This window comes from Rhinatrema bivittatum, chromosome 4 (genome assembly GCF_901001135.1).
Source record: "Rhinatrema bivittatum chromosome 4, aRhiBiv1.1, whole genome shotgun sequence".
NCBI classification, from domain to species: domain Eukaryota; kingdom Metazoa; phylum Chordata; class Amphibia; order Gymnophiona; family Rhinatrematidae; genus Rhinatrema; species Rhinatrema bivittatum.
In genome coordinates, this window is record NC_042618.1 from 168,187,667 (window position 1) to 168,214,049 (window position 26,383).

Consider the following 26,383-nt stretch of genomic DNA (forward strand, 5'->3'; position numbering starts at 1 on the left):
CCCAGTATGCATGCACCCTGAGTCTGAACATTAAAGGGTGCATTGTAAACAGCAAAAGTACCTGTGTACTTTTAAACCCCGACAAGATTCCCCCACACACACTGTGTTTCAACACTGGATTACTGTGCAGTTAAAAGCAGATGAACACCCTTACACATTCTAAGTGTTGGTGTAAGTTAGGCCTGCCTATATGCAGACTTTTTGAAATTAAACTACATATATTATTTTCACACAACCACCCCCCCCCCCCCCTTAAAATGACCCCAGAAAAACCTAAGGAGGATTAATTCTATTTTCATCTGCATAAAAGGCACCTTGGCCCTTTAGCTTTTAGACCTAAGCAGGGGTGGTTCTATCATGAGGCAGGGTGAGGCGGCCACCTCAGACGGCAAAATTTGGGGAACAGATTAAGTGTCCCTCCCCCCAAAACACTTCTGGGCGGCCGCCTCACCTTGCCACGGATATGATGCCTAAGTCCCCGCGGCCCGAAGAGCAGCATTGGATGCAGCAGATCCCATCCCACCGCGGCCAGAAGAGAGGCTTGGCAATACCTGAGGAGCCGACTGGCTGTGGTAAATTCTATCCCACCGTGGCCTGAAAAGAGGCCTGGCAGGGCCGAAAAGCGGTCTGAGAAAGAGAATTGGGGGGGCCCTGAATACGTGCATGTGTGTGTGTGAGTGTGTGTGTGTGTGTAAGACAGAGTGAGAGCCTGTGTTGTAGATGTGTGTGTGACAGTCTGTGTGCATGTATGAATGTGTTGATATGAGAAAGAGAGTTTGTGTGAGAGCCTGTGGGAATTTATTTACTTATAAAATTTAGACGTTTAATAGTCCGCACAATCTTAAATACTTGGTGGATTACAATAAAAACATACATATTCAAAAACAATAAAAATTAAATAAAATTAAAACAAATTACTTATATAATAAAAATCATAAAAATACAGAATAAACTTACTGAATAAAACTGAACAAACTATAACAACTACTGCTACTTATGAGATATTAAACTTCTAAATGCCAGCACCAAATAAAAAGCTTTTAATTGTTTCCTGAAGGTAGAATAACAGGTGTTTGAGCGGATTGTATGTATGTGACAGAGAGCCTGTTTCATGTACATAAGAACATAAGAAGTTGCTATACTGGGTCAGACCAAGGGTCCATCAAGCCCAGTATCCTGTTTCCAACAGTGGCCAATCCAGGTCACGAGTACCTGGCAAGATCCAAAACAATAGATAGATTCTATGCTGCTATCGTGCAGTGGTGGCTATTTCTTAAGTCTATTTAGTTAATAACAGTTTATTGACTTCTCCTTCAGAAATTTGTAATGAATTCCAGAGTTTATTTATGCATTGAGTGAAAAAGAATTTCCTCCAATTTGTTTTGAATGTGCTACTTACTAACTTCATGGAATACCCCATAGTATTTGTATTTTTTAAAGAGTAAATAACCAGTTTACATTTACCCATTCTATTCCACTCATGATTTTAGACTTCTATCATATCCGCCCTCAACTGTCTCTTCTCCAAGCGGAATAGACTCATCCTCTTTAGCTTTTCCTCATAGAGGAGCTGTTCCATCCCCTTTATCATTTTGGTAGCCCTTCTCTGTACCTTTTCCAATGCAACTATATTTTTTTGAGATGCAGTGACCAGAACTGCACACAGTACTCTAGGTGCAGCCTCATTATGGAGAGATATAGAGGCATTATGACATTTTCTGTTTTATTCTCCATTCCTTTCCTAATAATCTCTAACATTCTGTTTGCTTTTTGGACCACCGCTGCACACTGAACCAATTGATTTAAAACTATTGTTCACTATGATTTCCGGGTCCTTCTTCTGGGCGGTAACTCCTAACATTATGTAACTACAGTGTGGGTTACTTTTCCCCATGTGTATCACTTTGCATTTGTCCATGTAAAATTTCATCCGCTATTTAAAATGCCTAGTTTTCCAGTCTCACAAAATCCTCCTGCAATTTTTCACAATCTGCTTGTGATTTAACAACTCTGAATCATTTTGTATCATCTGCAAATTTGATCACTGTACTCATTCCCTTTTCCAGATCATTTATAAATATATTAAAAAGCAACAGTCCTAGTACAAATCCCTGAGGTACTCCACTGTTTACCCTTCTCCACTGAGAAACTATTTAGTCCTACTCTCTGTTTCCTATCTTTTAACCGGTTTGCAATCCACAATAGGACACTGCCCCCTTATCCTTGTGATGTTTTAATTTTCTCAGGAGTCTCTCATGAGTCACTTTGTCAAGCACTTTCTGAAAATCCAAATACAGTACATCCACAGGTTCACCATTATCCACATGTTTATTAACACATTCAAAAAAATGTAGCAGATTGGTGAAGGAAGATTTCTCTTGTGTAATTCAATGCTGGCTGTGTCCCATTAAACCATGTTTTTCTATATGTTCTGTGAGTTTGCTCTTTAGAATAGTTTCCACAATTTTTCCGAGCACTGAAGTTAGACTCACCAGTCTATAGTTTCCCAGATCATCACTGGAGCCCTTTTAAAAGATCAGGGTTACATTAGCCACCCTCCAGTCTTCAGGCACGTCAGATAATCCTAATGATAGGTTACAAATTTACTAGTAACAGATCTGCAATTTCATTTTTTAGTTGTTTCAGAACTTTGGGGTATATACCATATAGTTAGGGCGACTTGCTACTCTTTAATTTGTCAGTCTGCCTTATTACATCTTCCAGCTTCACAGTGATTTGTATCAATTCTTCTGAATCATCACCACAGAAAATGGTTTCCAGTGCAGGTATCTCCCCAACATCTTCTTCAGCAAACACCAAAGCAAATAATTCATTCACTCTTTCTGTGATGGTCTTATCCTCCCTAAATGCCCCTTTAACCCCTTGACTAACTCCCTCGGTGTGAGAGAGCCTGCATGCATGTGTGAGTGTTTTGTGTGTGTGTGAGAGAGAGAGAGGATGTGAGAGTGCGTGTGTGTGTATGAAAGAAAGGGTATGAGTGAGTACCTGTGTGCTTGGACAGAAAAGGCGTGTGAGAGAGCCTATATTCATGTGTGAATGAGTGTGTATAGAAAAAGAGGGTTTGTGTGAGAGCTTGTGTATGTATGTATGTATATGTATATATGTTTTTTTTGTGTGTGTGTGTGTGTGTGTGTGTGTGTGAGAGAGAGAAAGAGAGAGATCCTGTGTGCCTTTTCAGTTGCTGGTCCTCTGCTTTGGAACTCCATACCAGAATTTCTGAGGCAGATCACTAACCCTAAAGATTTTAAGAAAAATTTAAAAACTTATTAGTTCTCCAATGCCTTCGGTTCCCAGTAAAACTTAACCTCACCCAGCCACAATCAGATATAAGCTTTACCATCTCCTTTTTTTGTTTTTGTCTTAAGTTTAAGCTAGTTTTTCTTTTATGACTATTGCTTTGTTTTTATGCTTATTATGTATATTTTACTTGTGAACTGTTTTCACCAACTCTAATTGTAAAAGCAGTATACAAATAATTTTAAATAAATAAATGTATGAATGTGTGTGTGCCCATGAGAGAGAGAGGGTACAAGTATGTATGTGTGTGAAATAGTCTATATATATGTGTGTGTGTGTGAGTGTGTGAGAGCCTCTCTGTGTGTATGTGAGAGAGAACCTCTATGCATGTGTGTGAGAGACAGAGGGTGTGTGTATGTGTGAGCATGGGTGTGCGTATGAGAGAGGCAAAAACTCACAGTAAAAACTTTTTTAAATATATCCGAAGCAGAAAGCCTGTGAGGGAGTCAGTTGGACCGTTAGATGATCGAGGGGTTAAAGGGGCACTTAGAGAAGATAAGGCCATCGCGGAAAGATTAAATGATTTCTTTCCTTCGGTGTTTACTGAAGAGGATGTTGGGGAAGTACCCGTAATGGAGAAGGTTTTCATGGGTAATGATTCAGATGGACTGAATCAAATCACGGTGAACCTAGAAGATGTGGTAGGCCTGATTGACAAACTGAAGAGTAGTAAATCACCTGGACCGGATGGTATACACCCCAGAGTTCTGAAGGAACGAAAAAATGAAATTTCAGACCTAGTAGTAAAAATTTGTAACTTATCATTAAAATCATCCATTGTACCTGAAGACTGGAGGATAGCAAATGTAACCCCAATATTTATAAAGGGCTCCAGGGGTGATCCGGGAAACTACAGACCGGTTAGCCTGACTTCAGTGCCAGGAAAAATAGTGGAAAGTGTTCTAAACATCAAAATCACAGAACATATAGAAAGACATGGTTTAATGGAACAAAGTCAGCATGGCTTTACCCAGGGCAAGTCTTGCCTCACAAATCTGCTTCACTTTTTTGAAGGAGTTAATAAACATGTGGATATAGGTAAACCGGTAGATGTAGTGTACTTGGATTTTCAGAAGGCGTTTGAAAAGTTCCTCATGAGAGGCTTCTAGGAAAAGTAAAAAGTCATGGGATAGGTGGCGATGCCCTTTCGTGGATTGCAAACTGGCTAAAAGACAGGAAACAGAGAGTAGGATTAAATGGACAATTTTCTCAGTGGAAGGGAGTGGACAGTGGAGTGCCTCAGGGATCTGTATTGGGACCCTTTCTTTTCAATATATTTATAAATGATCTGGAAAGAAATACGACGAGTGAGATAATCAAATTTGCAGATGACAAAAAATTGTTCAGAGTAGTTAAATCACAAGCAGATTGTGATAAATTGCAGGAAGACCTTGTGAGACTGGAAAATTGGGCATCCACATGGCAGATAAAATTTAATGTGGATAAGTGCAAGGTGATGCATATAGGGAAAAATAACCCATGCTATAATTACACAATGTTGGGTTCCATATTAGGTGCTACAACCCAAGAAAGAGATCTAGGTGTCATAGTGGATAACACATTGAAATCGTCGGTTCAGTGTGCTGCGGCAGTCAAAAAAGCAAACAGAATGTTGGGAATTATTAGAAAGGGAATGGTGAATAAAACGGAAAATGTCATAATGCCTCTGTATCGCTCCATGGTGAGACCGCACCTTGAATACTGTGTACAATTCTGGTCGCCGCATCTCAAAAAAGATATAGTTGTGATGGAGAAGGTACAGAGAAGGGCTACCAAAATGATAAGGGGAATGGAACAACTCACCTATGAGGAAAGACTAAAGAGGTTAGGACTTTTCAGCTTGGAGAAGAGATGACTGAGGGGGGATATGATAGAGATGTTTAAAATCATGAGAGGTCTAGAACGGGTAGATGTGAATCGGTTATTTACTCTTTCGGATAGTAGAAGGACTAGGGGGCACTCCATGAAGTTAGCATGGGGCACATTAAAACTAATCAGAGAAAGTTCTTTTTTACTCAACGCACAATTAAACTCTGGAATTTGTTGCCAGAGGATGTGGTTAGTGCAGTTAGTATAGCTGTGTTTAAAAAAGGATTGGATAAGTTCTTGGAGGAGAAGTCCATTACCTGCTATTAAGTTCACTTAGAGAATAGCCACTGCCATTAGCAATGGTAACATGGAATGGACTTAGTTTTTGGGTACTTGCCAGGTTCTTATGGCCTGGATTGGCCACTGTTGGAAACAGGATGCTGGGCTTGATGGACCCTTGGTCTGACCCAGTATGGCATTTTCTTTTGTTCTTATGTTCTTATAACATCCAAAAATTAAAACTAAAAAGAATTCACATTCTCCATACCTGGGAACTTTTGATTTCCAGTCACCATGAAATTGTTGAGGATTAGTGGTTGTGGAATGCACAAACTTTCTCTTCCTTTTTCTCTCATATCTATATGCTAGTCGGGAAATTAAACAGGACATTTCAAAATGGTAAGACAACAGTTTCATGGTCTGGTAGATGTAATTTATTTAATATTTAACCAAGATTATTATATTTGTTTCAGCATGTCCCTTGAATTATTCCAGCTAAGATGTTTGTGGATTTGCATTGCAGATCACACGTATACACACACGCTGTCTGTCTTTCACTGACATTCACATGCTCACACACATGGTTCCTCACACATACATGCTCCCTCTCCACACACACATATTCTCCCTCTCTCACATTGATATACACAAGCTCCCTCTTTCACACTCATATTCACACACATGCACACATACACACACACACATATGCTCCCTATGCTCACACATTGGGTCCCTCTCTTGCACACACTCAGGCCTCTCCACCTCTTCTTTGGTTGGGATCTGTTGGCAGCCTTGGGCCCTCCTCGCTCTTTGGCTGCTGGTGGGTTGGGATCCACCGGACAACTCTAGAATCTCCTCTTCAGCTTCTGTCAGGTTGGGGACCACCGTGCAGTCTCATCCTCATCCTGGTCATTGATGTGATGGGTTCCACTGGGTAGCCCATCTCCTCACCCTCATTCTGGCTGCTGGAAGGATGGGGTCCTCTTAGAGGCCCAAGGCCAGCTTCCTTGACTCATCATGCTGGCCACCTGCAGACTCCTCGTCATCGTGGCCGCCAGTGGGATGGGGTCCGTCAGATGGCCTCATGGGCTCCCCTTAACTGAGGTCATTGGAGGGTTGGGATTACTTGGGCAGCCAAGGGGCTCCCTCTGAACCAGTTGCTGGTGGAGTGAGGTCTGCCGGGCAGCCCCACAGCCCCCTCTTGGCCTCTAGTAGTCCTGAAGCCGCCGCTGTCTCCAACCTGCCGTCCTGTGCAAGTGCATGGCTTGCACAGTCAGTTGTGCCAGCCCTGACCATGTTGAATTTTTATGGTTGGTGCTGTTGCAGGGCTGCCCCAGACTAAATGGCGGGGGGGGGGGGGGGGGTGGCTGCCCATCCTGAGAAGAGAAGATTTGATCAGGTACGATTGGGGGAAAAGGGCGATCATCCTCTTACCCCATTATCTGTGGGCATGCCCATCTTAAATCCGGTCCTCACTTTGCTCTCTTTTCCAAATGATTTATAAATATGGTAAACAGCACAATCCTGGTACCGTTCCTTGGGGCAGCCATTCCATTGGAAAAATTGGTCATTCAGTCCTATTCTCTCTTTCTTGTCTCTTAACCAATTACCAATCCATAATAGGTCATTGCATTCTATCCCAGGACTTTTCAGTTTTCTAAGGGGTCTCTCATGAAGGACTTGTCAAATGCCTTTCTGAAATTCCAAATAAACTATATCAATTGGCTCACCTTTGTCCCAATGCCGTTGGCAGGGTATCCAGCCGCCCTAGCTGATGATGTCGTCATGTGATCTCTCTCTCCTTTCTTTCTCTCTCTCTCTCTCTCAAATTGCATACAACAAAGCTCCTCAAACAAATACATACCTAAAATGAAAAACGCATCCCATCTCCGTGCCTCACTACACCACTTCTCATCTCATCCGTTCTTACAAAACTGCTGCCCTTACTGGCTATTCTGCTTCCCTGCCCACTTCTGGTACCCTAAGCCACCGCCTACCCCACCTAATGCATCCGCCGGCCTTGCTTTAGCCTCATGTTTATTTACACCTTCAAAACAAATCCAATAGATTTGTAAAGCATGACTTCCCTTTGCTAAGTCATCATCATCATCATTATTACTTTCTTTCACGGCTTTCTAGCCAGAGAGATCAAGGCATGTTAAAATAGTACAATAGGTTACAATGTTAGTGTTCCTCCCCAATAGTCATGTCTATCCGCATGGACAGTAATTTTGGTTTTAAGAGTCTGCCTGTCACTGACAGCAGACTCTTCGCTCTGTAGTTTCCCAGGTGAACCCTGAATTATTTATCATGCATCTATGCAGCATTTCGATAGTAGTGCCCCCTGGAGATTTTTCCTGCAGTGCTTAATCTGAACTCGTGCATTGTTCCTCCAGTACTGTCTCTTGCAGATGATTTGCTGCATTATTTACCTTGCATCCATGCTCTATTCCTCCAGCACCGTCCTTTGGAGATTTTTCTTGTAGTGTTTACTCTGCATCCGTGCTTTATTCCTCCAGCACTCTTCCTCGGAGACGGTTCGCCAGGCGTATCTTGAGTCGGACTACTGTCATTGCCTTCCAAGGAGATGCTCTCATGGAACAGATCAGCATTATTGGTGGAAACCAAACAGGCATCTTTATTCACCAGGTCACTGCTGGCTCTGCTGCCTGTGCAGTTTCACTATCCCCAGGCAGTCAGATCATGGCGGTGAGTAGATCTGCAATAGCACTCAATTCTGCTGCCTGTCTCCCTCCATCCATCAGTTTGTTCTGTGCCATTCTATCTCACATCAAGCCTATCTGTTTGTCTATCTCTCTTTGACTCACGCTGTCTGCTCCTCATTTAATCAGTTTTATTTTCTACTATTTTTAATTGTTGAATTGGATGAGAAAAGGGGTGTGTTTATTATACCTGTGTGCCACTGTCTGCTCCTCCCCTGTAGGTGGACTACGATGTTATGGACCCAGCTTACAAAGCAATCCTGGAGGATGCAACACTAGAGGAGGCTTTCTGGATCCTGAAGAGAGTAAATGGTTTCTGCTGCCTCTCCATCAGATTCAACACTGACAGTAAAGTCTCCCCATTCTTAAAATTTGCCTTTACAAGAATCCTGCTGTCAGGAAGAGAATTTGTTTTAGACAAGACTTATGTATGTACATTTAAATAACATGTTTAGGAGGGCGAACGCACAGAAGTATCTGAAGATGAGTGATGTGATTAGGAGTGGATGAAATTGAAATCTATGGAGGTGAGTGATGTGGTTAGGAAGGGAATGTCATTGAAGACTGTGGAGATGAGTGACGTGGTTAAGAGGGGGGGTGTCATTGAAGTCTATGGAGGTGAGGGACATGGTTAGGAGGGGGATATAATTTAAGTCAATGGAGTTGCGTGATGTGGTTAGGAGGGGGATGTCATTGAAGTCTGTGAAGGTGAATGGCATAGTTCGGAGGTAGATGTCATTGAAGTCTACTGAGATGAGTGACTAGTTAGGAGGGGGATGTCATTGAAGTCTATGGAGGTGAGTGACGTGGTTAAGAGGAGGATGTCATTGAAGTCTATGGAGGTGAGGAACATGGTTAGGAGGGGGATGTAATTTAAGTCAATGGAGTTGCATGATGTGGTTAGGAGGGGGATGTCATTGAAGTCTATGGAGGTGAGTGACGTGGTTAGGAGGGGGATGTAATTTACGTCAATGGAGTTGCGTGATGTGGTTAGGAGGGGGGTGTCATTGAAGTCTGTGAAGGTGAATGGCATAGTTCGGAGGTAGATGTCATTGAAGTCTACTGAGATAAGTGACTAGTTAGGAGGGGGATGTCATTGAAGTCTATGGAGGTGAGTGACATGGTTAGGAGAGGATATAATTGAATTTTATGGATGTGAGTGATGTGGTTGGGGGATGTTGTCATTGAAGTCTCTGAAGTTGAGTAAAGTGGTTAGGACTGAGATGTAATTGAAGTCTATGGAGTTGAGTGACATGGTTAGGAGGGAGATGCCATTGAAGTCTATGGAAATGAAAGACATAGGAAGGAGAAGGCATACAAATCTCAAGAGGAAAGAAAAGTCTCTAGAGATGAATTCTATGATTGGTGGTGACTGTGAGGGGGCTCACATTTATTTATTTAAAATATTTCTCACCCCGCCTATCTGTAATCCTTGTTGATATTAACAGCACTGTTTGTAAGGGGTTATGTTTTCATACAATCTGCTCCTCAATGTGCTTTTATGAGAATCAAAGCATGTAGCCACCCTGGGTGAAAACCAGGCAGCCATTATTTCTATAGGAAAACCTTTTACATGCTTTGGGGGATTCATGTTGGAATTGAAAGTTCAGGAAGGACAGAAGGTGGCTAAATGATTGAGGAGAGAGTAAGGGCAGGACCAGAAAGAGGAGATAGGCTGAGACAGATAGTGTTATGAGGCTCTCTGGTGGCAAGAACTGAGTGCTACCATGCTTAGCCTCAGAGGGAGGAGTTACACTAACATCCTAATAAGGGCCAATACAGTGTGCCCAGTAGATGACCATATAAATTAAAAATATAACCCAACCCTGAACCATCTTGCCTTGTGCCTGACCTCTCTAGATCAAGAGCTTGCTGGGTTTAATTCCACTTCAGACAAATTTTCCCATCCTTGCAATGAGAAAAATGTGTTTTTACACCTGTTCTTAGCTGTAATTCCCTATTTCAGATAATTGTAGCTCTACAGATCTTTAATGCTTATGTTCAGAGATAATAGAAACAAAGAACTTCATAGTAGATAGAGATTATACAGCCCATCCAGACATCCACGACTACTGCTCAGCTTTATAATCCTTTCCTCGCCCTCAGAAATCCTCTGTGCTTGTCCCATGGTTTATTGAACTCTGACACTGTCCCCATTGCCACCACTTCCACTGGGATGCCATTCCATGCATCTACCACCTTCTGTTGTGAATAAGCTGTTTTAGTGGACCTTTGGGCCGGCCTGTGGGAGACTGGAGAGAGATGGACTATAGTCTCTGCTTGAGGGCAGGCCGGGAGGCAGGTACCAGGCAGGCAATGGACGGTGAGCTTCACCCAGGAAGCTGGTACTCCCCCGGGAGGAGCCCGTAGGAGCCCAGCTGCTTGAGACTTAGGGGATTCACCCTGGAAGCCGGAGCTCCCCCGGGAGGAGCCCGGCCGCTGGGACTTAGGAGATCACGGAGGCTGGAGCTGAAGCAGATGGGCAGGGATCCGGAATCAGGCAGGAACTGAAGCAGGACAGGTACTGGATCCAAGCTGGAACTGAAGCAAGACAGGTTACTGGGATCAAGCAGGAACTGAAGCAGGACTGGTACTGGAACCAAGCAGGAACTGAAGCAGGACAGGTTACTGGAATTAGGCAGGAGCAAAGGCAGGACTTGGACACAGAAGTGTAGCAAGTCTTAGGCAGGAACGGAGCTGCTAACGCAATAGCACGCTCCGGGGCTCGGAGCAACTGGGAACCGCAAGGAACCCCATTGCAAGGCAAAGTTCTGGGCTCCGCGGCGGCCTTACATAGGCCGCAGCGTCTGACATCAGGGGTAAGGCGGAGCCTTCAGTGGCGGGAAAAGGCCTTCATAAGTGTGGCTCCTGCGCGCACGCACTCTTAAGGAGATGGCGTCCAGGAAGGGTTTCTCGGTGGCGTCCCCCCCCCCCCCGCGGGGATGCCGCGAAACAGGCCGCAGGCTCTCGGAGATGGAACGGGACCAAGGAGGTGAGGGCCGGGTCGCGACCGGGACCGTAACACCTTCTCCTCCATAAAGAAATATTTCCACAGATTACTATGGATTATATCCCTTATTTACCCTTATCCCATGACCCCCTCATTACAGAGCCTTGTTTCCTTTGACGGAGGCACCTCCTATGCATTTATTTCTTAGAGGTATTTAAATGTCCCTGTCATATCTCAAATGTCCTTCCTTTTCTCCAGGATCTACATGTTTAGACCTTTAAGTCTGTCCCCATATGCTTTATGATGAAGACTATGGATCATTTTAGTAGCTGCCCTCTGGACCAGTTTATATCCATTTTGGTTTCCCAAATGGTTTCCAGTTTATATCCATTTTGGTTTCCCAAATGAGGTCTCACCAGAGACTTGTACTGGGGCAACACCACCTCCTTTTTCCTGCTGGCTATGCACCCAAGCATTCTTCTGACTTTTGCAGTCACCTTATCTACCTGTTTGACCACCTTGAGATCATCAGATATGATCACCCCCAGATTCCATTCTTGTTTTGTGTGCAGAACTTCACCTCTTCTACTGTACCTCCCCTTGTTTTTTTTTTTTAAGTTATGTATTTATCATTTCATCATGAACAGTTCAAGTAAATATAACTTGAAAAGAGAAATTAAGCAGGGGAAAAATAGAAAAACCCTATATCAGAATTTAAAGAATAAAAATAGGAAATATTTAAATAACTCTGTTACCCAAGTCAACAAGAATCTTAGGAGATCCAAACTACATAATAAAAAGGGAATTACTTTACAAAAAAAAAGAAAAAGGAGGAACAATAGACCACATCCAGGCTATTTACTTACTTAGTGGATCTAGTTCCACTGGCCCAATGGCAGAAGACTCAGAAACAGGGGATTTTAATTCTTCTTTAGTGCTCCAAAATGCCATAAACTGAGATGGTTCATAAAAAAATACACCTAGTGGATGGATATTTAATTACACATTTGCAGGGGAATTGGGTCGTAACAACGCAAGTACATGACCCATAGGATCCATTGTGCAACAGCACCTTGAATACTCTGTGGAGTTCTGGTCACCCCATTTAACAAAAAAGATACAGTGGAACTAGAGAAGGGCAATAAAAGTCATAAAGGGGATGGGATGACTCTCCTGTGAAGAGGGGCTACAGAGGTTAAAGGCTCTTCAGCTTGGAGAAGTGACAACTGAAAACAGATGTGACAGAGGGTTATAAAATCATGAGTGGTAAGGAACAAGTCAGTAGGGACTAGAGGATACGCCATGAAACAAACTGGTAGTAGATTTAAAACAAATTTAAGAAAAGTATTTTTTTTGTCAGCATGCAACTAAGGAATGGTGCAGTTGTTATGGGAAATACATGCGATGAACTCCTAACTTTCAATGTCAGAGATTTTTGTTCTCACTTGAAAGCGGGCTCGGTATTTGAAAATGTGGACGTGGGTGGATATTAATGGGTAGACAGAGCAGTGGCCATGAGTAAAAGGCCAGGGGAATGGATATGAATGAGCTGCAATGTCCCCTCCAAAGAGAGACTAGATGTGTGCAAATGTTTTTTTTCGTGTGAGCAACAATTTTTTTTAAACCAACAATTTTTGAGCGCCAGTATTAGCGTTGCATTTCTGTTTATAGCGCAAAGTTAGAATGATGTCAGCGACCATGTAAAACCTGTGAGTGTATGAAATGTATGAGCGATTGCTCCCTCTCTCGGCTTATAGGGAACTATGATGAATTGGTGTCATTACTCAACCAAGTTTGATACTTATGGCATTATATTCTAACTTCTCATGGAATACTGATGTTTTTGCTTCTGTTGACTTGTTGCTAGGATTTAATCTGCAGTGTTTAGTTTTTTTTATGACTAAGGCTTTATTGTATTAGCAGTTTTACTTATGTGCACTCTGTATTTTGACGTCTGACTTTTTTTTTCCTTTGCTCTAAGTCTCAGTAAAAAAAAAGTAAAAAATAAAAGGATATGGTTAAAGTTAGTATTGTAGCTAAGTTTAAAAAAGATTTGGCCAAGTTTCTTGAGAATGGGTTCATTAATTATTAGCCAGGTAGATGTGGGGATCGCTACCTCTTACTTCTGGGAATGAGCAACAAGGAAGGGATCTCCTCATTAGGGTCTGCCAGGACATCCCTGTGACTCAAACTGGCCCCTGCTGGAGACAGGACGTTAGGCTCTGTGGACTCAGCACAACGTTTCTTTTGTTCTTCTGTTCAGGATACAGGAAACTGGTGACTGACATGGAGAACAGGGTGGTGACTTCGGGCGACTCATTCTATATCCGGGTAAACATGAACATGGAGAAGATGGCAGGGAGCAACCTCCAGGTGCAATGCAATGAAATCCTCCACATCACAGACACCATGTTTGAGGGCAAAGGCCAGTGGAATGCTCACCGAGTAAACCCTTATACCATGGCTGACATGGAGAGTGGAGTCATCCCTAATTACTATCAGTGAGTAACTCTCCCAGTAGCCACCCCTAACTGCTATCGGTAACTCTCCCAGGAACCATCCCTAATAATAATAATAAGTGAGTAACTCACCCAGGAGCCATACCTGTCTACCGGTTTGTAAATAAGTCTCCCAGGAACCATGGTGAACTTCTGTCAGTGAGTAACTCACACAGAAGCTATCCCTATTAATGATCAGTGAGTAATAAGTGAGTAAGTCTTCCAAGCACTATTCCTAACTGCTGTCACTTAGTAACTCACCCAGAAGCCATCCTTACATACTATCAGTAAGTATTAAGTAACTTTCTCAGGAATCATGGTAAACTACTATCGGTGCATAACTCTCCCCTGCCCTGTACCTGACTACTTCCAATTGGTATATCTCTTAAATGCCATCTGTGAGTGTCCTGTCCTCTGCATGCTTCCCAATTAATACAAGAACATGTATTGTTTCACTACAGGGCTCAGAAGCAACTGATTAGAACAATCCAAGAAATGACATGGCAGAATTCAGCTTCTCGGAAGGTAGCAAAGTTTTGATTCCAGCCTAGCAGCTTCTGTGTATACTTACGTTAATGTGTGCTGCAGTGCATGGTGTCCCCGGTCCCTGGTGCAGTATGCATGTTGCACCGTGCTGTGAGCTTGCTCAATTTATGTCTGAGCTGCTGTCACTAGACATTTCCATGTAGAATGAACAGGTTCTCTCAGAGGTCTAGGGAGGCCCCTCACCATAATAAAATAAAAAATGACAACATAAAAAATTGAACAAATGTCTAAATTTGAGGTCCTTTTTGAGCTTGAAGCACAGGCCAAATGGCCTTCTTGGCCCTCCCACCTCCTAAAGCTGAGCAGTTGTGTGAATGGGCAGACTAGACTGGCTACATGGTCTTTTTCTGCCATCACGTTTCTATGGCTCGCCTCGAGTACGAAGTAAAGTATTTAATCTACCCCACCCTCAGTGGATGCTGCAACAGAAAGAGGTCAGACAGTGTAGACTTCTGGAAGCTGTATTGGGCCTACAGAAATCTAAATTCCTTGCCATCTTCTGATACATTTTATTGGTACATGAACTTTGCGGACCGCAGATGTGACTCTGGACAAAAGCCACTTATCAACTCAAATCCTTTTCTCCTGCTCTTCCTCCTTTGTTTCTGTGTCCCTCCACCTCACTCTGTTCGCTCCCTTCTCTTGGATGTCCAGGCTTTTACGGGACCCCAGAAGTTGATTCGGATTGTTAGCACAGCGAGGAGCATGATGAACCCTTTGTGGTCCTCCTTCGATGGCAGCATAAATGAAGGTAGGTAGATACCCATTCTCCCTATTTCTCTTTCTCCATATAGAAGGCAAGTATAGAGTCTTGTAATTCTGCATTCCTCACATAAGCTATGCTAAAGGTTGCCACAGGTGCATGTTTCCTATGGCTATAGGTTGTCACAGGTATATGATCTCTATGGATGTGCGAAGCCATTTTATTTTAGTTATGGGTGACTGAAGTTGGCAGAATATATTTAGGTAAGTAAAGGTCCCTTAAAGCTATGCTGCCATTTTAAGCAGAAGTCTATTCTACTTCTGCAATTTATGTACTGTCATTATGGATAGATTCCATGTTGCTGTATGCTACGCGTGGACATAGACATATATGTCCCGACTCCTAGCCTGTTTCCTATTCAGCAGTGGCTGTGTGTGTGTGTGAGTCTTGAGGTTTCACCTCTCTCTATGGCACAGGTCCCTTTGGTGTGCCCCTCGAGACTGGGAGCTGCTTCACCCTGATGCCTTACACGACGGTGAAACCCTACAAGCCGGCCAAGCTGCGGCCCATCGTGTTCGTGCCTTCACTGCTCGGGAAGATCCTGACTGAGAAGCTGAGGAACAGCCGGGGCTTCGCCAAGTGTGAGCCAAGTACGTGCACGGCAGCTATCCCTAGACAGAGCGTGGGGGACAGAGCACTGCACCTGGGGCAGGGAGAGGAAGGCCATTGCCTTCTACTTTCTAATAAAAAAAACCAAGATCACTAAACACAAATTAGTTGTATCGTATCAGTTTAATGGCTCTTCAGTCTGCTACTCCTTACAGTGTAGGAAGCATCTCATGTGTAACCTGAAGGTAAGAGCCCTGTGAGAAGGCCCTGTGTGTGCCTGAAACACCAAGGATCTCCATCACACCGTTCAGCCAGGTCAAGCAAGCCTCACTGGGAGACAAGAGCAGATTAGTGATCAGGTGAGGGAAGAAGGGCCTGCTGTTTTATTTATTTGTGGGAACAAATTCCATAGTTGTATACTCATTGGTGCTGGGAAATGAGAGTTAAGGAAAACGATAAATGTCATTAAAAAGATAAAGCGTTTCCTGGCTTCTGCCCCTCTAGTGTTGAGAGTTATCAACTAATGTGCTCTTACACCAGTATGAACATATCATATGCCATTGCAAGATGGGGCAAGTCTGGTCTCATGGAGCAAGGCCTGATCCAGGTATTTTCTTAGGGGTGAGGCCCAGTCTGGATATTCTCTGAGGGTGGGCCACAACTTTAGTTGAAATCTTTGATTGGATTCTAATGATCCCTAAATTCTGAAGTAAAAAAAAAAAAATCCATTGGTCTGATTCTTAAACATTTTTTACTTCAGGATTATTAAATTCTGATCAAGGATCATATGCCAAAGGTTGGACCCAGACCCTGGAAATACCCAGATGGGTTCTGCCTCAAGACTGAGGACGCATCTGCCCTTGAGAGTGGCTAGAGGAAGGTTTCCATCCTGTGTGCTCCAAGCTGGTGGTGCCTGCAGAGCTGCCATGACCTCTCTACCTGCTTCTTTCCCAGAGTTCCTCAATGATGCCGAATACGAAATGTGCCAACGGAGTGGTGACATCATTGGAGAGGTGGTGGGAGAGTCGTTCCACTGCTGCATCACACGACAAGCTGTAGTTGCCCTGACGGAGAAGGTAAAAAGCAGATATCCCCCTTCTATTTCCAGAAGTCAAGAGCTTTGGTGTCAATAGCAAAGGGATTGTGAAGCTGAACAGGAGGTGTACATCGGCAGATTGGATGGATTGCATGCACTTTACCTGCTGTTATGCACTAGATTCCTATGATAAATGGGCACTTCCAAACTAGAGCAAGCTGTCAGGAATAATGGTTTCAGATCCCCCTCTCCCACCCAGCCCATGCCAGTATGAGCTTAAAAAATATTCCTTTTTTCCCTCCTTTTTCCCCCACTCAAATCCTATCTGCTTTGGGGGGAGAGGGTTAGAATAAAACAGCCTGGGAAGTAAAGGATCATGTCAGAGGAAGGGCAGGCTCCTGTCAGCTCTGACATTTCAGCTAAAGCAGTGGAAAGGAGAAAAAATTACTACTTACCTGATAATTTCCTTTCCTCAAATGAGGGCAGGCCAATCCCTACCAATGAGTTATCCACCTCTGCCAGCAGATGTAAACGGCGTAAGAGGCTGACGTCACAGATATATAGTCCTGCCCCAACATTAGCCTGCCAGTATCCTCTGGAAAAGGCAAACGGTGGACTAACTGATTAAACTCAAAATGATTATTAACAATCAGCCACTCATGCTTCCAACCAATAGGAAACACTAAGCTCAGCCAAAAGAATAAACTTATTCACTAAACTGAGGGGCTGTTTTTTTGGCAAAAATGAGGGCACAGTCTGAAGCTGTATTGCTCCCAGAGTTATACACATAAAAGGCTCATGGCAAGAAAGGGCCTGCAGTTCGGAAACCCGACGTGCGGAACAGATTGCCACCAGAAAAACTGCCTTCAAGGTAAGCAGCCGCAAGGAAAGACCACACAGCATCCGAAAGGTTGGACCTGACAAGAATTCCAGGACCAGATTAAGGTCCCACACAGGCATCGGAAGCCACAAAGGAGGATGAGGATGCTTAACTACCTTCAAAAACCGGGACACATCAGGATGGGAAGACAAAGGCCTACCATTGACTTGCCCTCTCTAACAAGTGAGGGCTGGCACTTGATCCTTCAAGGTGTTAAGGGCCAGTCCTTTATGCAATCCATCCTGTAAGAATTCCAAAATTAAGGGGATATCCACCTTGATTGGCTGAGAATCTCGCTCAGTATACCAGGCCTCGAAAACTCTCCAGACTCTCACATAGGCCAGAGACAGAGACGATTTCCTGGCCCGAAGCAAAGTGGAAATCACGGCAGGAGAATAACCACATTTCAACAACCTAGTCTTCTCAATAGCCAAACCATAAGACAAAATTGACTAAAATCTTTGTGTAGAATGGGTCCCTGATGCAACAGATCCTTCCGAGGTGGTAGCCTGAGGGGACTGACCACCAGCAGTCTCTGCATATCGGCATACCACGGCCTCCGGGGCCAATATGGCGCCACCAAAAGGACGGTGTCAGCTTGACTTGCAATCTTCCGAATGATTCTGCCTATCAGAGGCCAGGGCGGGAAGGCATACAGCAGGCTGCCCCTCAGCCACACCTGAACAGAAGCATTGATGCCCAGCACTTTTGGGTCCTGTCTTTAACTGAAAAACCGCGGAACTTTCACGTTGTTGGAGGTTGCCAGCAAGTTTAGGTATGGGCAGTCACAGTGCTCCACAATGAGCTGAAAGGTTTTTTCTGCTAGTTCCACTCTCCTGAGTCCAAGTTCCTACTGCTGAGAAAGCTGGTTCTGACATTGTCCTTTCCAGCAATGTGAGAGGCGGATATACCTAGCAGATGTTGCTCCACCCATACCATGAGCGCATCTGTCTCCTCCCACACCTGTTGACTCTTGGTTCTGTCCTGATGATTGATGAAAGCCCCTGTTCTTGCATTGTCGGACATTATCTGAACTGCTCGAGCCTCTAGATGCTCAGTGAAGTGCAAGCATGCTAGACGAACTGCTCGAGCTTCCAATCAGTTGATGCTCCAATGCCACTCCTCTGCATTCCAACAACCTTGCACCATCAACTCCTGACAGTGAGCCCCCCAACCCAGAAGGCTCACATTTGTTGTGAGCATTAACCAATCCTGCATCTCCAAGGAAACCCCCTTCCTGAGATGATCTGCCTGCATCCACCACTGCAACTGGGCACTCACCTTCAATGGCAGGTCTCACCATGTAGTCCTGTGACTGAGGGCTCCAGCGGAAAAGCAACTCACATTGAAAATGGTCACATATGAGCTCTTGTCCAAGGAACTACTTGCAATGTGGCTACCATCAAACCCAAGCCTTGTAAATAAGGAAACACATCAGCGAGCAATATTTAACAGGGCACAAACTTGAACAATCAACTTTTGAATTTGACTCTTTGACAGAAAATCTCTGCCCTGCTTCTTATCGAAGTGAATACTCCAGCATTTGAGATGGCTGTAAGCTGCTCTTGGCTAGGTTCAGCACCCAGCCTAGCTCCTGTAGTAAGGAGACTACCTTGCGAGAAGCCTGGAGATTTTCTTCCATGCTTTTGGCTCAAATCAACCAGTCATCCAGCTACGGGTGTACCAGAATGCCGTCCTTCGTCAAGAATGCCGCTACCACCAACATGACCTTGGAGAAGGTCAAGGCCTGATACTGGTATGGCAACCCAGAATGGCAAACCATAGGGATTGTTGATGTTCCCAATGAATTGAAATATGTAGATATGCCTCTATCAAATTCAAAGATGTGAGGCAGTCCCCTGATTGTACTCCCAGTATGACGGAGTGTACAGTTTCCATTTGGAAATGAGTGACCAGAAAATGTTGATTGACTCACTTGAGATCCAGGATGGGTCGAAAGGACCCTTCATTTTTGGGTATGACAAAATAGATGGAGTAGTGGCCCGTGTTTTCCTGCAATTTGGAAATGGGAAACATGGCCTTCAGGGCTAACAGTCTCCTGAATGTAGTGTCCACTTCTACCCTCTTCTGAGGGGAGTTGCATGGAGATATGATAAAGGCATTTGGAGTAATGCAAAGAAACTCTAGAGTAGTGGTTCCCAACCCTGTCCTGGGGACCCCCCAGCCAGTCAGGTTTTCAAGATATCCACAATGAATATGCATGAGAGAAAATGTGCATGTTATGGAGGCAGTGCATGCAAATTTTCTCTCATGCATATTTATTGTGGATATCCTGAAAACCTGACTAGCTGGGGGAGCCCCAGTACAGGGTTTGGAACCACTGCTCTAGAGCATAGCCATCCCAAATCACTTTGAGGACCCATTGATCCGATGTGATCTTCTCCCACCTGTGTAAAAGCGAGATAGGCACCCTTGTATCTCCTGCACCAACAGGTAAACCCACAAATCTTCATTGAGATGATCAAGAGGTTCCACTCCCAGAGTCTGCACCTTTCTGAGGCCTTCTGGGGTGAAAGGAGTGAGACCTATCGAAGGGATGGCATCTCTGAGAAGAAGCTCCCTTATAAGAATGAAATCGTCTATAGTCACTAGAGCAGCCACTTGCCCAAAAGAGCCGAGAAGCTGGCTTCTTATCCTCTGGCAAATGAAGGACCTGGGCTTTCCCCCCTCATCTATTTACCATCTTTTCCAACTCATTGCCAAACAAAAGGAAATCCTTGAAGGGCAGCTTGGTGAGATTGGACTTAGAAATATTGTGGGCTGACCAATTATGCAGTCACAGTTGCCGTCTAGCCACTATCACGGAAGCAACTCCTCTGGTGGCTGTGTGAACCAGTTCACATCCTGCATCATCCAAAAAGGCAGGCCTCAGTTCTATCACCGAAACGGCTCCTCAAGATTCTTGCAAAAGCCGCAAGATAGCTTGAGCCACCAAGGCACAACAAGAAGCAATCTGCAAATTAATCGTCATGGCCGCAAAGGCTTGCTTAAGGATATCCTTAATCCTCCTATCCTGAGCATCCTTTAGAGCTCTCCCTCCTTACACCGAGATGGTGGTTCGCTTAGTGACAGAACACCTCAACACATCCACCTTTGAGAAAAGCAACTGCTCTCTGGCCTGCGGATCCAAGGGGTATAAACCCACTAAGGCATGCCTCCATCTCTTTAAAGGTTGCCTCTGATACATTCCATTCAAGGTCAATTAACTCTTGAATAGTATACAGGAGGGGAAAGAAACATGAAGCTTTGTATAGGGTGACCAATATGGGGTCCTTCGTCTGCACCCCCAAAGAGTCACTCCCAGCCACTCCAAGGGTCTTAAGAGTCTGAGCGATTAGACCCAATAACTCATCTCTAGGAAAGAAATGTAGAAGAGTTCTATGTGCCCCTAAATCTGAGGGGATCTCCCCTTCCTCAAGAGAGGAAGATCATCAGTGTCAACTTGATCCACATCAACTCGAAACCCATCAGGATGCACAGCACTAGTGTTTGCCCATGGTAGCAGACACAGGGGAACTTTGAGCATGTGATCCTGAGTTAGAAGGTATTGCTGACTCAGAAAGACGCCCTTTGTAGAAAGGTCTTTAATCCCTGGAAGATTCCACCCAGGAAAAGGATGGTTCCATTCCAGGCCCCATAGGCCCAAACCTAACATTCTGAGAGCAAGTCTTCCCTGAAGACGACTTAGCCAGCAGATCAACCGAAGAAGGGGGGACACCTATGTCGTGTTGCCTTCAGCCCAGGTTCCCTCAGACCGAGGAGATGGATTAGCGACGGCAAAATCATAAGGAGGCATATCTCCTCGAGCAGCCAGGCAGCACTGACACATGCTTGTAGAAAGCTCCGGCTGTATAGCCTTTATGTGGCATGCAGCACAAACGGGTAAGCACTTCGACCTCTTTGACACTGGCGCCATGGTTGGTATGCGCTTAATACACATGCAGCGGTCAGATACGCACTTAACTATGCACACAGTTATTAGCTTAGCAAAATGCACAAAATGCGCTGAAATATGCACACAGAAAATGCACAGGTACACATGCACAAAACGTGCTCAGTGACTTGCTTAACTATGTGCACAATATGTACACAAAAGTATGCGCACAACAGGGCACACAGATTTAGGTGCACAAGAAGGCATGCAGGCACATGCCGACGTCACACACAAAAACACGCAAAGGAACTGCCGTGGCCTACCATGTGGCCTGGGAAGGAGGCCTGAGAGCAGGGCCTAACCAAAGGCTGCTCAACCCACCATACCTGAGCTGCCTTCACTCCTGAAAAAACTCCCCAGAGACATGAGCGAGAGATTCTGAATGCTGAGGAGAAGGACCTGGTAGGAAGTAGCCTCACTAAAACTAAAATACTTCTTTTATTTTCCTCTCTTTTTTTTGCTAAATGAAATCTTTTACCTGAGCTCAGCCCTCCCTGGCCGGGGAGAGAGGGTGAAAGACTCTCTTGGCCTGCCACCGCTAATTTAATTTTTTAGTCCATGCCAGGTCAAGGCTACCGGATTGAAGGCTTTCAACTGAGTGAGGGACCTAATGGCATCACCTCGGGAGGCAAGTGGTGCTACAGAATCATCTCAACGTCCTTCTGTTTTCTTCTATTTCTATTTATTTTTTATTTTTATTTTTTAGAGGCAATCCCAGTAGGGAAATGCATGTCCACCATCTGCCGGAGACGGAGCATGCTGGTGGGCTGATGTCAGGGCAGGACTGTATATCCATGATGTTGGCTTCTTACTCTGTCTCCATCTGCTGGCAGAGGTGCCTAACCCACTGGTGGGGATTGGCCTGCCTGAATGCAGAGGAACTGGCATCTTACTCACATTTCCCAGTGAACGGTTAAGGCAGAAAGCTGTGTAGATGAAGAGATGGGTGGTTCTGTTTCTGTTGAGTAAGGGAGGGAAAGATGAGCAATCATGGAGACTGTGGAGAATAGGAGAGGGAGCGTGATGATGATGGGAGAGCGGAAGATGGTAACGTTGAGTTTGACAGGGGACACCCTATTCTTGCATGTTTTTTACCACAGAATGTTCACTGCCTCCTGGATCTGAACATAGATTGCGTCAGGGTGCTCTCCCGGATGGAGATGTACCCCATCGTCCTCCATATCCCTTTCAGGGAGAAGAATGCCAAGAAACTGAAGTAAGTACTGAAGTTAGATAAATCCTCCAGAGCCTCTACTTCTACCCCCTAGGCCTTAGCCCAGGAAAAAGCCCTGGTCTTCCACGCTCAGTGGTGACTGCACTGCAAGCTGCACCTGGCCCGGGTACTTTTGCTCTCTAGTCTTTGTCCATGCAGGATCCTGTACCTCACACGTATGGGAAAAAGTACTAGAACAGCTCAAGAATTTGAACGTGAAACAAGTTTGCAGATCATCAGCTTCAAAGAGGTGTGGGATGGGGAGGGGGGCCAGAAGGGAGCCAGATATTTTTAAAAAACGGGAAAGGAGGAAGGGGGAACTAACCTCCAGGCCCCGCAACACAGCTTTTAGCCACATTGGAGGGGTTTGGGGGGGTCTTGGCTTGACAGGGCCATTTATTTAATATTTGGAGGGGGGGGGAGGGAAATCGGACAATAGACCTTTTTTTTTTTTTTTTAAAGTGCCACTTACCCAGGTATCTTTTGGAGATATCTGGTAAATGGCAAATTAAATGGCCACACACTTTCCACCTGCCCTGATGCAGGTCTAAAATTATCCAGCTAACTCAGGCCCTCCCCAGAATACCCCAGGAACGCCTCTTTTTTTTTTTTTTTTTTTACTAGATTATAGCCAAAAAACCTACTTAATCCAGCCTGATATGGGCCCCACTATTCAAGTTACCATTTAGCCAGGTAACTGGAGAGTTATCCTGCTAAATAGCTTTGAATATTGACCCCCTTATTTTGTATTAGAAGACTAATTATGATAAAAGGTTCTCATGCAGCCTCATTAATATTCAATATTATGGATCTGGGAGGATGGCGTACAGATTTTGCCGCACTTCCCTCCAGCAGGTTCTTGTGATGTCACTAGGAAGGATCTCCTGTAGGGGGGTGGTCCTGGATCTATTTCCTGGCTATTCATGATGCCTCTCTCGCAATCGTTCCAGGAAACCTCTGCAACGGCCCATTATCCCAGAAGATCTGCTCCTGGAGTGCTCCCGAAGGGAGGAGGTGCAGCTGGACGGTCTGCCCTGCCTGCACAGCACCATCACACCGGATAGGTGGCATGACCTGGACTCTCTTCTTGGCTGCGTGAGAGAGGCTGTGGCTGATGAGCAGAAACGCATCGTGTGGGTACATCAGGATCCTCCCACCTAGCACCCCCTTTTCCAACCCCTTTCATGTGCCTTTGGAGAAATCAAAGGCACAAAGGTTATGTTAACCTGGAAAGCTGCATATTAGGGAGGCGGGGGGTCATCCTGACAGCAGGCTGCCAGTGAGGAACCAGCACTAGTCTATAGCACTATGCACCTTTAGGAAGAAAATTTTATTTAAAACAAAACAGGGTTTTTTCTTATTATTTATAGGGTAGCAGACTTCAGGTATTAATAGTTTCCCTGGGGTGCTGCTCTGCCCCTCCCCCTCTACAAATCATATCAGAGGGGCCACACGTCCAGAGTTCATCCAAGATGGGTCTCAGGGCAGACTTCAACCAAAGGCAAATAGCAAGCTGTAAAGGTCTTCCTTCCTCCTAAATGTAGGTAAGGAAATTCTGCTGCCAATCACCATTACCGGTGGTGGTGGTAGGGGAGGAGGATAGTAACGTTTGAGTGGCAGGTACACGCAGGGTGTACCCAAGCACATTACACCTGTGCAGTGCGAGCAGAAGCGTCAGTGAGATCCAAGGAAAGGACACAGGGTGTGTTCCTGCTGGGAATGCAGCAGCCCCCTTGGATGGTTAGAGGGTAATCACACCCCAGTCTTGGGATCCTTGCTACATGAGCTCACACTGGTTTGTCATCACACTCTGCATATTTATTAATCAAACCTCAGGCTTGTAGCAGGACTTGTGTTTGTTCCAGAGCTGAGCATTTGACCAGCACAAACAACTGTTGGCAGCCGTCCACGTACTGTCCACCAAAATTCTATTTCTGGTGCAGGGTTTAGGTTTTTTTTTTTTTTTCAGATTTCAAAAGCTGATGTAGACTGTGAGGTTGGCTCAGAACAGGAAAATGTAGGACTCATCGCCAAAAAGCCCTGTACAGGTGCTATCATCACTATCCTGCAGTACTTGTCCACTCTAAGCAGGATGAACGGAGAACGCCATGTCCAGGGCACAAGCTGAGCCAGTCCTGGTTTTACCCGATTGCACGCAGGGGAAATGCAGTCATGTTTTTCTTAGGGGCCACAGTAGAGGAATCAGAACTACATCTCCCTGCATGCAATGGCTGATCTTGTCCCCCTTGGCCATGAAGCTAACTAGAAGCCACATTATTAACCCTTGTGTGTATGTATGTAAATATGTACAGGGATTTCTCTTTCATTATTTATAATTTTTTTGACCTAGCAGTTTACTCCTGCTCCTTTGTACTTCCAGCTCAAACTGAACCAGGATTGGGATCTTTACTTTACATATGCAGATCACATCGCAAATGCATTCCAAGCAAGATACAAAGTAGATTTAAAAAAAAAAAAAACCCAGAACAAAAACAAACAAGCAAAGTGCCTCACTAGAACCACCATAATTTAAAAAACAAACCATAAATAGCTTCACCATTCACCCTCCAGAAAAACCTCCCACTCGTTCAACATACCCCCTCCCAACTTAATCCATCACATGACTAGGTGTCACAAAGATAACCTGTTAGAAAAAAACAAACCCCATTCCAGCCAAATTGTTTTAAAAAATGAATCCCTATCCAATCGCCAGAGTGGGAGTCAGGATCTTAAGTGTGTCCACAGGCTCCCTAAAAACTCTGCATTGACCCCAAAATAATAACAAACAAAAGCTCCACATTGATTACTAAGTATTAATTTGCAGGCAGATCTAGTGCCATCAGCCTTCATTCACGTTTTATCCCCTCCCAACTTATTTCAGTCTACTCACGGCAATGATGGTCCTATGCCCGAGGCCCCAAACCAGAGCTCCTTCCAGACACCTAACTCCAGCCACTAGGTGTTGCCATTCTGTGCTGAGTGGTAGGCCCTCCCTCCCACCCCCATGGATTGTGAGTACTGCCTCTACAGCAGCCCCAGTCAACCTAGAGAGCGAAAGATCTGACCCAGAAACTAAACCCAAGTCCCTCTGCCCGTTATTGCCACTGAGCTGGCCCACTATTTATATTTTGTAAAACTGTTTTGCACAGCTCCTGCAAGTAGCCTCTGTGAGAAGGGAATCCTGGTGTATTCTCTGTAGCAAATTACCAAAGTATATATTATATATATAATACAACCTCCATTAATGGGAACAAAGTGCATAATAGGGAATGTCCTATGAAATATGGCAAAGGATTCTGCAGCGACTAAGGCTGTCTAGGATCACCGTTAATGTGTATTAATAAACGCTGCACGTGTATTCCCATCCTCCAACAGATGCTCTTAATGTAGAAGCGTTACTTCTCTTCTGGCACAAGGTTGCTAGAATTACACGTGTTTGGCACGTTTCATGCATGTAATATAGCACAGATGATGTCTGAGGGTGCAGTGCTCTCTGGTAATTATCACATCACGCTTTGTTTTGTAGAACTGGAGAGGGAGTTGCAGATATTTAGTATAAAAATGTTCAATGATGTAATTTACCTTGAAGACATGTTCCTGAGTTTGCAGATTTTAGAAATTTCCAATTTCCAGGCCTGCTCAGCTTTCAGTGAGACCCAATGAATGTACTGAGGTAGCAAATTAGCAGGTAATGGATAATCTGTCACAGTGCTAAACCCCACGAGCCCCTTGCAGACTCAGATGAATTTTAAAGACTGTAAATTCTGCACTTTTTGCTAAATTAAAATCTATTTTTTACAGTGTTCAGCCTCATGTACAGTGGATGTCCAGTTATAGAGATGGTTTTATTTTCAGAAAGCCATG

At 44.5% G+C, this 26,383-nt stretch overlaps 1 protein-coding gene across 2 annotated transcripts in view; it reads left to right on the forward strand.

Annotated features, from left to right (window-relative positions):
• Nucleotides 1-26,322, forward strand: part of CARD14 (caspase recruitment domain family member 14) — a 55,812-nt gene extending 29,490 nt beyond the window's left edge. For both annotated transcript variants that reach the window (XM_029599182.1, XM_029599181.1), the window contains exons 14-22: nucleotides 7,926-8,115; nucleotides 8,351-8,477; nucleotides 13,343-13,580; nucleotides 14,039-14,102; nucleotides 14,778-14,874; nucleotides 15,303-15,476; nucleotides 16,390-16,511; nucleotides 22,407-22,522; nucleotides 23,470-26,322. In XM_029599182.1, coding sequence (XP_029455042.1) covers nucleotides 7,926-8,115; nucleotides 8,351-8,477; nucleotides 13,343-13,580; nucleotides 14,039-14,102; nucleotides 14,778-14,874; nucleotides 15,303-15,476; nucleotides 16,390-16,511; nucleotides 22,407-22,522; nucleotides 23,470-23,680 — 1,339 coding nt within the window. In that variant the 3' untranslated portion in view covers nucleotides 23,681-26,322. The remainder of the gene's footprint in view (nucleotides 1-7,925; nucleotides 8,116-8,350; nucleotides 8,478-13,342; nucleotides 13,581-14,038; nucleotides 14,103-14,777; nucleotides 14,875-15,302; nucleotides 15,477-16,389; nucleotides 16,512-22,406; nucleotides 22,523-23,469) is intronic.
• Nucleotides 26,323-26,383: the final 61 nt, after the last annotated feature.